This window comes from Sinocyclocheilus grahami, unplaced genomic scaffold (genome assembly GCF_001515645.1).
Source record: "Sinocyclocheilus grahami isolate Dianchi unplaced genomic scaffold, SAMN03320097.WGS_v1.1 scaffold31.1, whole genome shotgun sequence".
Classification (NCBI taxonomy): domain Eukaryota; kingdom Metazoa; phylum Chordata; class Actinopteri; order Cypriniformes; family Cyprinidae; genus Sinocyclocheilus; species Sinocyclocheilus grahami.
The window spans coordinates 2756100-2769550 of record NW_015505210.1 but is presented as its reverse complement, the minus strand read 5'-3'; the positions used below and the strand labels follow the sequence as shown (position 1 = coordinate 2769550).

Genomic DNA, 13451 nt, shown 5'->3' with positions numbered 1-13451 from the left:
GGTTTGGTTTGGTCTTTTAGCCTAGTCAGTAACCAAAAAAAGATCTCGTGAATGGCTTTGAGTTTAATGTTCTATTCACACGTATTAATTCCGTTTAAGTCAAAACAAATTTACATTTCAAGAAATATTTTATACGCAAATTCACTCCTTTAAAATAAGGGCACTTAGTAGACAGCATATACAGGCTGTGCTCGTACCGCGCCATTTTCCCTGGGAGGGAATGTTAACAGAAGCACACTTTCAACGTGCACTATTAAGGGCCCTAGAAATCTGTTTTACGAAGTGATATAAAATATGGATTCGGCGTCGACCAGCTCTAAACTCATCTATAAAAGTAAGTCGTTCGTTTTTGCGCAAAACTAATTAGTAATGTGAGCATTAAGCTAACTAACTGGCTGTTTTATGTGCACTATAGTGTCTAATGAGGATATCACAAAGCTGATACAGCTGCGATCGAGCAACTCGGCGCTTTTTGACGGGAGGAAAAATTCGTCTAAAACAGCCTGGAGGTGAGATTTGCAGTCTTAAAATTTGCATTGCTCTCTCACAACCTGCGTTCACATTCAAAGTCGTTATTTTGTTTATTTTTTCAGTGCAATACTCAGAGAAATGGGGCTTGAGGAAAAGATGACAACTGAGCAGATTGCCAAAAAGTGGGAAAACCTGAAGGCAAGATATAAGGTTGGTCTCACTGCTAATTATGTTTTGCAAATGCCAACTTTCGTAGAACATATTCAGCAGTTTAATGCATTCTACACTTCATTACAAGGATGCAAAATATCCTCCCACCGGTGTGGAGAAGAACCCCACCTGCTGGAAATGGTTCAATCTCATGGACGATGCTCTGGGTGAAGAGTTTGATGAAAAGATCAGCCAGCAAGTGATCACATCAGAAGCTGACAATGATAATGCACCTCATCCAAGTAAGCGGCTACGCCAGATTAAAGTCGGAGGGGAACTATTGGAATTCCTGGAAGAGGAAGGAACTTTGGTGAACGTGCCCCCGGCCTCCAGTCTGCATCTGGTTAAGCGGGGAAGACAAAAAGGCAAGCAGACGACAGACAGTCACTCGCTGAACATCATGAGAACCAAACTTCGAAGAGAAAGACAGCTTCTAGAAAAGGAGCTTGGAGGCCTGGACAGAGAACAAGCCCTTCTAGAGCGGGAAAGGGCCCTTGCCGATCGGGAAAGAGCAGCGCTTCAGCGGGACAGAGCCCAGGTAGAGAAGGACAAAGCCGCGGTTAACAGAGACAAGGCGTCTTTGGAACAGGACAGAGCCCGACTGCAGAAAGACAGAGAAGTTTTGGCTAGGGACAGAGCAGCCCTTGAAAGAGACAGAAGGTCGGCGCATATCACTTATCACGTGAAAAGCAGTTTAGGATGCAATGGGCTGGACTGTCCTCACGAAAAAAACAGAGAAAGATTAATATTCTTACTTGAAAAGGTGATTGAAAAAATTTAAAGCAGGTCTGAGATGGGGGCAAACTTCAGGGAAAAACTACGATGAGTTATTGGGATTATCAATCAAACAATTGACTGAAGATACATTATGTACACAGTCTAGAATGGATCCCACATACATTGATAGGGTGCACAAGCTAAATATTTTTGAGATTTTTTTATTGATTTGTAAATGTTGAATGAAACATGGAGTGTGATGATGCTTTATTTCTGAAACAATGTAAAATAACAGTGTCTGGAGGTAAAGTATACCATACGTGCCACACAATGAATGTCAAAATAAGATTCATGGTCCACCTTGTTGTCATTCAGAAACTGTTCAAATTTAGCTGAAAAGTATAAAAAGCTGTTTAATGACAGGTCTATTGTAGAGACAACTGACCCCATATAGAGTCACAAAAAGTAATGTGTATTCAACAAACAGTATCTTTAGTTATTAATCTTGCTTCTTTTTTGCAGTCAAGAATTTATGGTTTGTGTCTATATCAAGTTTTAGGTTTGTGGCTTTCACAAATAAACCTGCACTGAGAAATATACACCAGAGAAAGTGTAACAACTAGTCCTGGTCTCAAATTTTCACTCAAATTGTTTACAAAACGAATCCACTAAAAAATGAACAATGGATATTATTATCATATATAATGCAGATAGAAATGTGTAATGAAAACTTTTTAAATGGGTGTACTTCAAAATAGAATATTTTTTAGGAAAATCTTACTTTTGATCAGTTACTTTAGTGTTATTCATATGCTATTTTGGTTTTTATTTTCTGTTTTCATGTTCATTTTAGTTTAATTTTTAGTAATTTTGTTATGTACTTTTGTGTGATTTTTATTAGTTTTTGATAACAAAAAGATTTTAAAAAATACTACTTGGGTTTAATTTATTTCCAGTAATTTTATTTTCATTTAGTTTAAGTTTTGAATCTAAAGTTTGTTGTATTTTATTTCAGCTTTATTTCAAAATGCTTTTCAAAGTTTGTTTTAGTTGACGATAATAACCCTGCTGTTGATCACAGGATTCAGCATTTTTTGATGACTCCATTTTTTTATAAAACTTGTAGACATATAATCTATAACTAAAGATGAGAAGGAATTGAGACGAAGATGCTTATTTTATTGTTATCATTGTTCTATGGTGTAACTGAGAGTTGTTTTGTCTCCTGACAGCTAGAGGGCAATAATCTAATAACATTCGTCCGTCTGTTAAAAACGGGAAAAGCTGTGAAGAAGTGCTGTCTGCAATAGAAACGCAAACGGTTATTGAAGAAGTGAAAGAAAACAATAATATTCATGGTATTACTGTATATCTCATAAGAGGAGTTTGGCCGCCTCTCTCCCTTTCAGAAATGGCGCAACCATCTCAACAATGTGAGTGTCATTGTGTAAACCTGCACTGTGCACGCATTCAAAACTTTCGCACATTTCTGTAACTCTTATGAGTTTCTATATAATTCACGGTGGATTAAAAACCGGGGTTAATGCACTTGATATGTGCAGCTACTTTCGAGTAATAAATAAGGATTTATTACTATTATTTCAGACTGACAGTTGTCAGTGTTTATGCTGTGGTTTGACTGGGCGGTTTGTTTTGCATATATAAAATCACATGTTGCAGCACCAAACCTACAGTAAATTCATGCCGGACTGGCTGTTTTGTTTCAGGGTCTCACAAGGACACTGAGACACTGATCAGGTGGCGCATGGCCCATGGCTATTTATTCTCAGGCTGGAGGAACACATGCAGAAATGGCTGGGAGTATGTACTCATTGTGATTCATATGTGATTCATTTGACATCTGCAGTAGCTACATGTCGTTTGTATCCCATTATATATGCGTAATTGCTTGTTGTTGCTCTTGCTTAACAATATAGAGCATCTCTTAATGAAGGGGGTTTCAAACTTTTAATGCCAGGGACCCCCATTTATGCTGACCACTTTCTAATAATGACAGATGAGGTATAATCCATTTATACTATGTAAAATTAACAATAAAAATGTTGAGTTCTAATTATTTAATTATATTATAATAACTTTGTTTTATAAATACTTTTATATTAAATTAAAATTTTATATTAAATAATATATATTACATTTAAATTTATATTAAAAATTTTTTGTATAATGTTATATAATTTATCATTTTAAATATTTGGAATTTATTTAGTTATATTTAGATATATTTAACATTGTATTTATATGATATTTAATTAAATTAAGTTGATTATTTTATTTTACAGTAAATATAGTTACAAAGCAGATATTCAGAGAATATTGCACTACAGCATCCAACAAGCAAGATAAAGGTTGCAAAGGCAAGGAGAAACTCATTAGAAATAAACAGCCAAATAATGGTTGAACGAATTCATGATTACTGAATGAATGTTTTAAAATATTAATTCAGTAATAATAGAAAAATATACAAAAAATGAAACATTTAATTAGGTTTCATTTTTCATAAAATATAATAATATAAATTTTAAGCATTTAATTAATATCTTAAGGAAACATTGAGAGTTTTGTAAAAATAAATAAACAAATTAATTGATAAATAAATAAAAACAAAATTTTTATTGACATGGGTGTCATCCAAACTTTGTGTAGCCACCTAGGGGTCACCAGTATGAAAATCCAAGTCTTTTCTTTTCTATAAGCAGCTTTTAAAAAGAAAGTGACAAAGTGTGTTTTCTTTTTGTAGGCTGTTCATACAAGAGACAAAATCCAACCTGGATGGAAATATTACTTCTCAAAGAGCAAAACGAAAGTGGGAGAATTTAAAATGCAAATACAAGGTAAGATGGACACATTGAATGGACGTGGTTTTTATTTTCAATTAAAATTATTTACTCATATAGCTGCACACCACTAATACTTTTTGTTCTTCAGAAATTCTAAAAATGTAGTTATAAATTAAATATGTATGCATGCAATTCTCCTGAAGTGGTTTTCTCTACCTTTTCCCCATAGGTTTTAAAAGCTCTTGCAAAGGATGTTGAAACGGTTAAACCCGAATCCTGGCAGTGGTTCAGACTCATGGATAAGGCTGTAGATGGCGATCCCACTGATGTCGACCCTCCTAAACCGACCTTATTGTCCAACCTGGCCGATGAGTCTGAATGTGCAGCCCAGCCAAGCAAAAAGATGTATCAAGTAGAAATGGGGAGTGATATTCTAGAATTACTGACACATTCAGTAATCGAGGTCAATACTCAAGCGACGGTAGCTGATGGAGGACCCTCATCAGATACAGCAGAAAGCGTGAATGGGAGACTCGTGGAAAAAAGCCCTCCAGAGACTCAAGACGAGCTACACTTCGAAAGAGCCAAACTCAGACAAGAGCAACAGCTGCTGGAGAAGGAGCACGCAGACCTGGACCAAGAGCGAGTGCTGCTGGAGCACGAGAGGGCCATCGCAGAGATGGAGAAAACGGCGTTGAAGAGAGACAGAGCGCAGTTGGAAAAGGACCGAGCTGCGATTGACCGAGAAAGAGCCTCGCTGGAACAGGACAGAGCGAGACTGGAGCGGGACAGAGCAGCCCTTGAAAGAGACAGAGAGACTTTTACTGCCATGGCTCTTGATACAAACGGCACAGGACACACTGAACCAGACTCCCCATATGCCGAGGACAGAAAAAGATTAATATTTTTGTTCGAAAAACTGATCGAGAGATTTTGAAATCACTGAAAACTGTCAGTGTTGCTTGTTCTGAGGGTATTTAAAATAATAAGGTACTTAAATTAAAGCATTTTAAAATTAAAGTTGCCCCTCTCAGGACATTTTTAAGGAGAGGAAAGGTGTTCACAGCTGGATAGGAGTTAATTGTAGTTCAGTACAATACATAATGGATAATTCATGTTAAGTTTATTCCCCTTATTTTCAGGTTCTTGGATGCCTTGAGATTAAAGTTACTGTTTAAGTCTTTTGTCTTTCATATTTAGTGCCTTAAAATCTTTAGACTCACACTTGTTTCTTGTTTACGGATGACCAAGAGTTAGTAGAAAATGTAATTTGTTTTTTTTCTTCATAAACGATTGCTTTTGTTTTAAAACGGCAAACAAATTGAGACAAATTGAATACACAATTTTCCATAACACTGCTCTGTAGTGTAATCTGCTTAACATATTACATTAACATAATATATTAACATTAACAGAATATAATGAATTCAAGTAATAAAATACATAGGAACTATGAAATAATGAGAACTGTAAATGTGAAAGGCTCATGAAGTGACTGATTTTGATCACAGAAATGAAAAGGTGCATCACATTTAGCACTGTTCTGGGAGCGAAATACGGTCATTTCAGTAGGAATCCACACGATTGTGAAAGATAACTTCATGCAGATTTCACCACGAGTTCAAGTTGGTGATGCAGATTCAGAGCGTTGACCAACAGAAAGCTGCTTGGTTTGAAAGTGACGTCTGTGTGAGCTGTGCTTTATACATTTCTACACTATTAACAAAACTTTTTTTGTTGTGCACGTTTTCTTGCTGACAAGTGTTTAAAACAAGTGGCGCTTAAGTTAGTCACAGGCAGTCATACAGTGGGGAAAAAAACTTTTGAAATAGTATGTTGAGGTTGTAGATCTACAGTTTTTTTAATATAAAATTGTACATTATATAATAATTCATGCTGCAACCCATAAACAGAGCAAGAGCATTATTATAACTTTATGCAAATGATTTACCGAAACTGCATTGCGGGTTTGTATTGTTACAGCCGGCTCCTGGCCGCAACAAACAAAGAAAACATCCACCAAAAATCTCATAGTAACAACCAAAAAGTTTATTACATAATTCTAGGGGATTCACATAATATACCATGACAGAATACGGCAAACGACAGATCCCATCAAGCGAGGCAATCCAACACCAGGTAGAGATGATGTCCCTTCTCCACACGCCCTTCTTCCATGCTGGTAACCGGAATACTTCTATCTCCCACTTCCTAATTGAAACAGGTGATCCTCGTCTTTCCTGCCACCTACAAGAGAACAAGACAAACAAACAAATAAATTAACACCCTTACACCATAACACCTCCAGAGAGGATCCTTGCAAAGGACCTCCAGTACTGTGCCTTCTCAATCTGATTCCCCCCTTCGCAACTCCAATAGCAGCAACTCTGGATATACCTAGGAAGAACCACAGTCACAATAAGGGCGAACAGAACACAAATACATCAACTAAATCGGTCACAAAGACTCTCACATGGGGCACGAGAACGCATCAGCACGTTCTCCACACCCCTGATGTGTTGAATTTCCAAAGGAAAGGGTTGTAAAAAGAGAAACTATCGAATAAGATGCTGGTTTGGGCTCTGCACAGAGTGCAAAAAGGTAAGTGGATTGTGGTCTGAAAATACCACAATTGGAAAGGTTCCACTTGTTAAATAAATGTAAAAAAAACTGCAAAGTCCAAATCAAAGCCAAGGCCTCCTTTTCAATGGTGGAATAATGCTGCTGGTGAGACTTGAATTTCCTGGAAAAATAACAAACTGGTCTTTCAATTCCGTGTACATCAATTTGTAACAGTACCGCTCCAGCTCCAACATGACTGGCGTCTACCTGGATTTGAAAAGAATGTCCAATGCGTGGGGCAGCCAACACAGGTGCCGTGCTAAGTAGCAACTTCACATTTTCAAAAGCTTGTTTACACAGCAAGGACCACTAAAAATTTAACATTCTTCTTCAGCAAATCAGTCAGAGGGGCTACCACTGAAGAAAAATTTGGGCAAAAATTCCAGTAATAGCCCACCATACCCAAAAACCGCATAAGCTCTCGTTTAGTGTTAGGTGGAGGAAACTTATCAATTGCCAAGACCTTTGCCTGCACTGGACGTACTTTACCCTGCCCAACTACCTTCCCCAGATAGGTCACAGTCGCCTTGGCGAACTCACACTTCGCCAAGTTGACCGTGAGCCTAGCCTTTACCAAGCGCTCAAAAAGTGCTCTGATACGTAAAAGATGTTGCTCCCACGTATCACTATATACACAACCACATCATCTAAATAGACAGCACATCCATCTAACCCAGAAGTTACACGGTTCATCAAGTGCTGAAAAGTAGCGGGTGCAGTTCGAAGGCCAAAACTCATAACGGAGTAAGAATATAGCCATAGTTCGAACTATACCGTGGACTTTGGGGGAGCCCACTTGTTGTTGTGTTTTTTATGGGGGTACGTGCGCTTGGGCTTACAATGACTTACAAAGATACATAACAGCGACAAGTGTATGTAATGGTTAGAGAGTCGGACTCGTAACCCAAAGGTTGCGGGTTCGAGTCTCGTACCGGCAAGGATTGTGGGTGGGGGGAGTGAATGTACAGCGCTCTCTCCCACCTTCAATACCACGACTGAGGAGCCCTTGAGCAAGGCACCAAACCCCCAACTGCTCCCCGGGCGCCGCAGCAATAAATGGTTGCCCACTGCTCCGGGTGTGTGTTCACGGTGTGTGTGTGTGTGTTCACTGCTGTGTGTGTACATATGGATAAGGTGCTAACCCTCCCTTACTCTCTAATACATGATTCATCCTATTTACAATCGTTTTTTCCATTATTTTACAAAAATTAGACATAAGTGCTATTGGCCTGTAATTCCCAGCTATTCATGCATCTTTTCCTGGCTTAGCTACTGGTATTATTATTGCATGTTTCCATGATCTTGGTATCCTCCCCTCTATCCATATCTTATTAAATAACTCCAGTACTACTTTAAGAATACTATCATCTGCATGTTTGATCATATTATAACTTATTTTATCTTTTCCCGGAGCTGATTGCCTAAATTGACAATATTCTTCTAAGTTCCCATATCTCAAAATCAGCATCTAATACTCCTGTCCCATCAGGTTTTCTATTATAAATACATTTATGTTGCTTTAAAATGTCCTGTCTTTTCCTTCTATAATAAGCAGAGCACTAATTCTGAGAATGGGTCACCATACTTGGTCACATGTCACGTCACTTTCACTTTTTCACGTTCAATAAGCAAGAATTTAATATTAAGTGACTTGTATTGTATATATAATGCAATATAACAATATATGCAATATAACACTATTGTCTGATTTTGCTCTATTTCGTCGTCGAAAATAGTTTAAAACAAAGACACAGCTCTGCGCTGCGCATCTCCATTCAAACACAGCGGTGTCTCGTTTATGAATGAACTGCGTTTTTAAACGAATCTAGTGAGTCAGTATGAGTCACGATTACCCATTCATAAAGACAGTCACTTGATTCATTCCTGAATGAATCAGCCGTTCGAATGAATCAATTGAATGAATTATTCAGTGATAAAATCAGTGACTTGCCGCCACCTGCTGGCAGTTTTAGTTTACTTTTTAAAGTATATTTTCAGTTATTTAAATCGTTTAATATTTCTATATTCAAATTTTTATATTTAAAACATTAATCTCATCATGAATTTATGGATTTAATTGCTCTCATGCCACCTTTGAGCCTCATTAAATTTCTGAAAGTACATCAAGCCACTTTTGTGTTCTTCTGTGCCACCTCTACAAATGAATTTTGTTAATACTTATTTCATTTGATTTTTAACTTGTGTTTCTTATAATACTTGTTCTTTTTCTGTCGTTTTAATAACATTTTTTTAAAAGATTATAAAATATAATTTTTTAAAGAATTTGACAAAAGATGACAAACTTTTAATAAAGTTAGAAAAATGCCATCACAAAGGTAAAAACTAAATTCCACTGTTAATCACTTTAAGGAGTCAAATATCACCTCGTAATGGGAAGGCAAATGTTTGATAAAATTTTGGATTATTGATTAGAATGTAAATTTTGACACAAGTGCTCCTAAAAAGAAAAGTTAGCGTAGAGCCCTGACTTACGGTGTACTTAACGGGGAAGTCGTGGCCTAATGGTTAGAGAGTCAGACTCGTAACCCAAAGGTTGCGGGTTCGAGTCTCGTACCGGCAAGGATTGTGGGTGGGGGGAGTGAATGTACAGCGCTCTCTCCCACCTTCAATACCACGACTGAGGAGCCCTTGAGCAAGGCACCAAACCCCCAACTGCTCCCCGGGCGCCGCAGCAATAAATGGTTGCCCACTGCTCCGGGTGTGTGTTCACGGTGTGTGTGTGTGTGTTCACTGCTGTGTGTGTACATATGGATAAGGTGCTAACCCTCCCTTACTCTCTAATACATGATTCATCCTATTTACAATCGTTTTTTCCATTATTTTACAAAAATTAGACATAAGTGCTATTGGCCTGTAATTCCCAGCTATTCATGCATCTTTTCCTGGCTTAGCTACTGGTATTATTATTGCATGTTTCCATGATCTTGGTATCCTCCCCTCTATCCATATCTTATTAAATAACTCCAGTACTACTTTAAGAATACTATCATCTGCATGTTTGATCATATTATAACTTATTTTATCTTTTCCCGGAGCTGATTGCCTAAATTGACAATATTCTTCTAAGTTCCCATATCTCAAAATCAGCATCTAATACTCCTGTCCCATCAGGTTTTCTATTATAAATACATTTATGTTGCTTTAAAATGTCCTGTCTTTTCCTTCTATAATAAGCAGAGCACTAATTCTGAGAATGGGTCACCATACTTGGTCACATGTCACGTCACTTTCACTTTTTCACGTTCAATAAGCAAGAATTTAATATTAAGTGACTTGTATTGTATATATAATGCAATATAACAATATATGCAATATAACACTATTGTCTGATTTTGCTCTATTTCGTCGTCGAAAATAGTTTAAAACAAAGACACCGCTCTGCGCTGCGCATCTCCATTCAAACACAGCGGTGTCTCGTTTATGAATGAACTGCGTTTTTAAACGAATCTAGTGAGTCAGTATGAGTCACGATTACCCATTCATAAAGACAGTCACTTGATTCATTCCTGAATGAATCAGCCGTTCGAATGAATCAATTGAATGAATTATTCAGTGATAAAATCAGTGACTTGCCGCCACCTGCTGGCAGTTTTAGTTTACTTTTTAAAGTATATTTTCAGTTATTTAAATCGTTTAATATTTCTATATTCAAATTTTTATATTTAAAACATTAATCTCATCATGAATTTATGGATTTAATTGCTCTCATGCCACCTTTGAGCCTCATTAAATTTCTGAAAGTACATCAAGCCACTTTTGTGTTCTTCTGTGCCACCTCTACAAATGAATTTTGTTAATACTTATTTCATTTGATTTTTAACTTGTGTTTCTTATAATACTTGTTCTTTTTCTGTCGTTTTAATAACATTTTTTTAAAAGATTATAAAATATAATTTTTTAAAGAATTTGACAAAAGATGACAAACTTTTAATAAAGTTAGAAAAATGCCATCACAAAGGTAAAAACTAAATTCCACTGTTAATCACTTTAAGGAGTCAAATATCACCTCGTAATGGGAAGGCAATTTTTTGCTAAAATTTTGGATTATTGATCAGAAGGTGCTCCTAAAATTTTGAACGTGCTCCTAAATTTAAGTTAGGAGCACAAGTGCTCCTAAATCACTATACAGGATTTACCCTATTATACTTTATCAACACGAATTGATAGGTGAAACAAAAAACAGCCACTCACAAACTGAGTTCACATGAACAACGGTTAAAGTTACTCGTCGTCAGGCTACAGAAGAATACCATAATTCATCCATGAGGAGTACAAAGACAAGTGTGTCTTGCCTACAGTCAAGCATGGTGGTGGGAGTGTCATGGTCTGGGGCTGCATGAGTGCTGCCGGCACTGGGGAGCTACAGTTCATTGAGGGAATCATGAATGCCAACATGTACTGTGACATACTGAAGCAGAGCATGATCCCCTCCCTTCAGAGACTGGGCCGCAGGGCAGTATTCCAACATGATAACGACCCCAAACACACCTCCAAGACGACCACTGCCTTGCTAAAGAAGCTGAGGGTAAAGGTGATGGATTGGCCAAGTATGGGCATCCTCAAACGGAAGGTGGAGGAGCACAAGGTCTCTAACATCCACCAGCTCCGTGATGTCGTCATGGAGGAGTGGAAGTGGACGCCAGTGGCAACCTGTGAAGCGCTGGTGAACTCCATGCCCAAGAGGGTTAAGGCAGTGCTGGAAAATAATGGTGGGCGCACAAAATATTGACACTTTGGGCCCAATTTGGACATTTTCACTAAGGGGTGTACTCACTTTTGTGGCCAGCGGTTTAGACATTAAAATTATTTTGAGGGGACAGCAAATTTACACTGTTATACAAGCTCTACACTCACTACTTTACATTGTAGCAAAGTGTAATTTCTTCAGTGTGGTCACATGAAAAGATATAATAAAATATTTACAAAAATGTGAGGGGTGTACTCACTTCTGTGAGATACTGTATAGTGCTGTACTACAGGGACGGTTCTAGACCCTTTTAGGTGGGCTTCAACCACCCTATTTGTCGTCTCAGCCCCCTAAAACTATAATCAGCTATCTGAACGATCAGACCAGTGCTGCTTCCTCATGAAAGTTTATCATTCTCGCCTTTAAGGGTAAGATGGCACGAGTGAGATCTCAATGTGGTATTCACGCGCTGTGATATCGTTACTGTGAACACACAAGATTAAAATAGCCTACACGCAATATTATGTCACAATAACTGTCTTGACGAGTATCCAAGTAAACACAGTCGGTTACGTCAGTTAAGAAAATATGAATGTGTCAGTATAATGGATCCATGCATTTCTTATATTACGTTAATATTGTTAATAAAACAACAAAGGAAAAACAGAGAAGCACTCACTGCTCTTAACTAAGTAACTTATGTAACTTTAATAGGTAATTGTGTATGTTTATTTCGTAATACAGTTTTCATAAGCACTGTAAAATACTGTTTATTTAGGACATTTGTATCTTTGTATCTAATGGTCTCTCTGAGGGCTAAGCCCCCCTGAGGATGAAACCCTAGAACCGCCCCTACATTTAAAATGAAGACACCATTTTATTTATCTCTTTTGAGATAACATATAGTCTCTATTCCGTTTTATTTTGTGTTGTTTTGCCAAAACAACACTCAATGTTGAAAGGGATAGTAGAGACAAACACATTTCCAAAACAGAACAAATATTTATTAATTATTTAATGATACAATTGTTGTTAGGTCTTAAGTAAACACATTTATAGTTACAAACTTAAAACAACAACAACAATATACTAGTAGAAATTCAATTCCTGTTATCAAGAATTAACATTTTAACTAGTGAAAATTGAATTGTTGATATCAAGAATTCATATCAACAATTCAATTTTCACTAGTTAAAATGTTAATTCTTGATAACAGGAATTGAATTTCTACTAGTATATTGTTGTTGTTGTTTTAAGTTTGTAACTATAAATGTGTTTACTTAAGACCTAACAACAATTGTATCATTAAATAATTAATAAATATTTGTTCTGTTTTGGAAATGTGTTTGTCTCTACTATCCCTTTCAACATTGAGTGTTGTTTTGGCAAAACAACACAAAATAAAACGGAATAGAGACTATATGTTATCTCAAAAGAGATAAATAAAATGGTGTCTTCATTTTAAATGTAGGGGCGGTTCTAGGGTTTCATCCTCAGGGGGGCTTAGCCCTCAGAGAGACCATTAGATACAAAGATACAAATGTCCTAAATAAACAGTATTTTACAGTGCTTATGAAAACTGTATTACGAAATAAACATACACAATTACCTATTAAAGTTACATAAGTTACTTAGTTAAGAGCAGTGAGTGCTTCTCTGCTTTTCCTTTGTTTTATTAACAATATTAGCGTAATTACCGTTATACTGACACATTAATATTTTCTTAACCGTTAAGATGTAACCGACTGTGTTTACTTCAATACTCGTCAAGACAGTTATTATGACATAATATTGTGTGTAGGCTATTTTAATAGTGTGTGTACACAGTAACGATATCACAGCGCGTGAATACCACATTGAGATCTCACTCGTGCCATCTTGCCCTTAAAAGCGAGAATGATAAACTTTCATGAGGAAGCAGC

General features: G+C 36.9%; 2 protein-coding genes across 2 annotated transcripts; both read left to right on the top strand.

Annotated features, from left to right (window-relative positions):
• The first annotated feature begins 228 nt into the window (after positions 1–228).
• Positions 229–1984, top strand: LOC107576459 (uncharacterized). Its single transcript, XM_016262632.1, has 4 exons — positions 229–334; positions 416–509; positions 594–681; positions 770–1984. Exons 1-4 carry the CDS (start codon positions 295–297, stop codon positions 1460–1462), a joined length of 915 nt encoding a protein of 304 aa, XP_016118118.1. The 5' UTR covers positions 229–294; the 3' UTR covers positions 1463–1984.
• Positions 1985–2671: 687 nt separating this feature from the next.
• On the top strand, positions 2672–5285 carry LOC107576450 (uncharacterized). The gene is made up of 4 exons (XM_016262626.1): positions 2672–2831; positions 3126–3219; positions 4160–4253; positions 4429–5285. Exons 1-4 carry the CDS (start codon positions 2810–2812, stop codon positions 5134–5136), a joined length of 918 nt encoding a protein of 305 aa, XP_016118112.1. The 5' UTR covers positions 2672–2809; the 3' UTR covers positions 5137–5285.
• The last annotated feature ends 8166 nt before the right edge of the window (positions 5286–13451 follow it).

Bases quoted from the DNA above. Each gene is read 5' to 3' on its own strand.
- LOC107576459 (XM_016262632.1), top strand. From the start codon at position 295: ATGGATTCGGCGTCGACCAGCTCTAAACTCATCTATAAAA. The intron at 335-415 runs GTAAGTCGTTCG...TGTGCACTATAG, and splicing joins CTCTAAACTCATCTATAAAA to TGTCTAATGAGGATATCACA. The intron at 510-593 runs GTGAGATTTGCA...TTATTTTTTCAG, and splicing joins TCGTCTAAAACAGCCTGGAG to TGCAATACTCAGAGAAATGG.
- LOC107576450 (XM_016262626.1), top strand. From the start codon at position 2,810: ATGGCGCAACCATCTCAACAAT. The intron at 2,832-3,125 runs GTGAGTGTCATT...GTTTTGTTTCAG, and splicing joins GGCGCAACCATCTCAACAAT to GGTCTCACAAGGACACTGAG. The intron at 3,220-4,159 runs GTATGTACTCAT...TTCTTTTTGTAG, and splicing joins ACATGCAGAAATGGCTGGGA to GCTGTTCATACAAGAGACAA.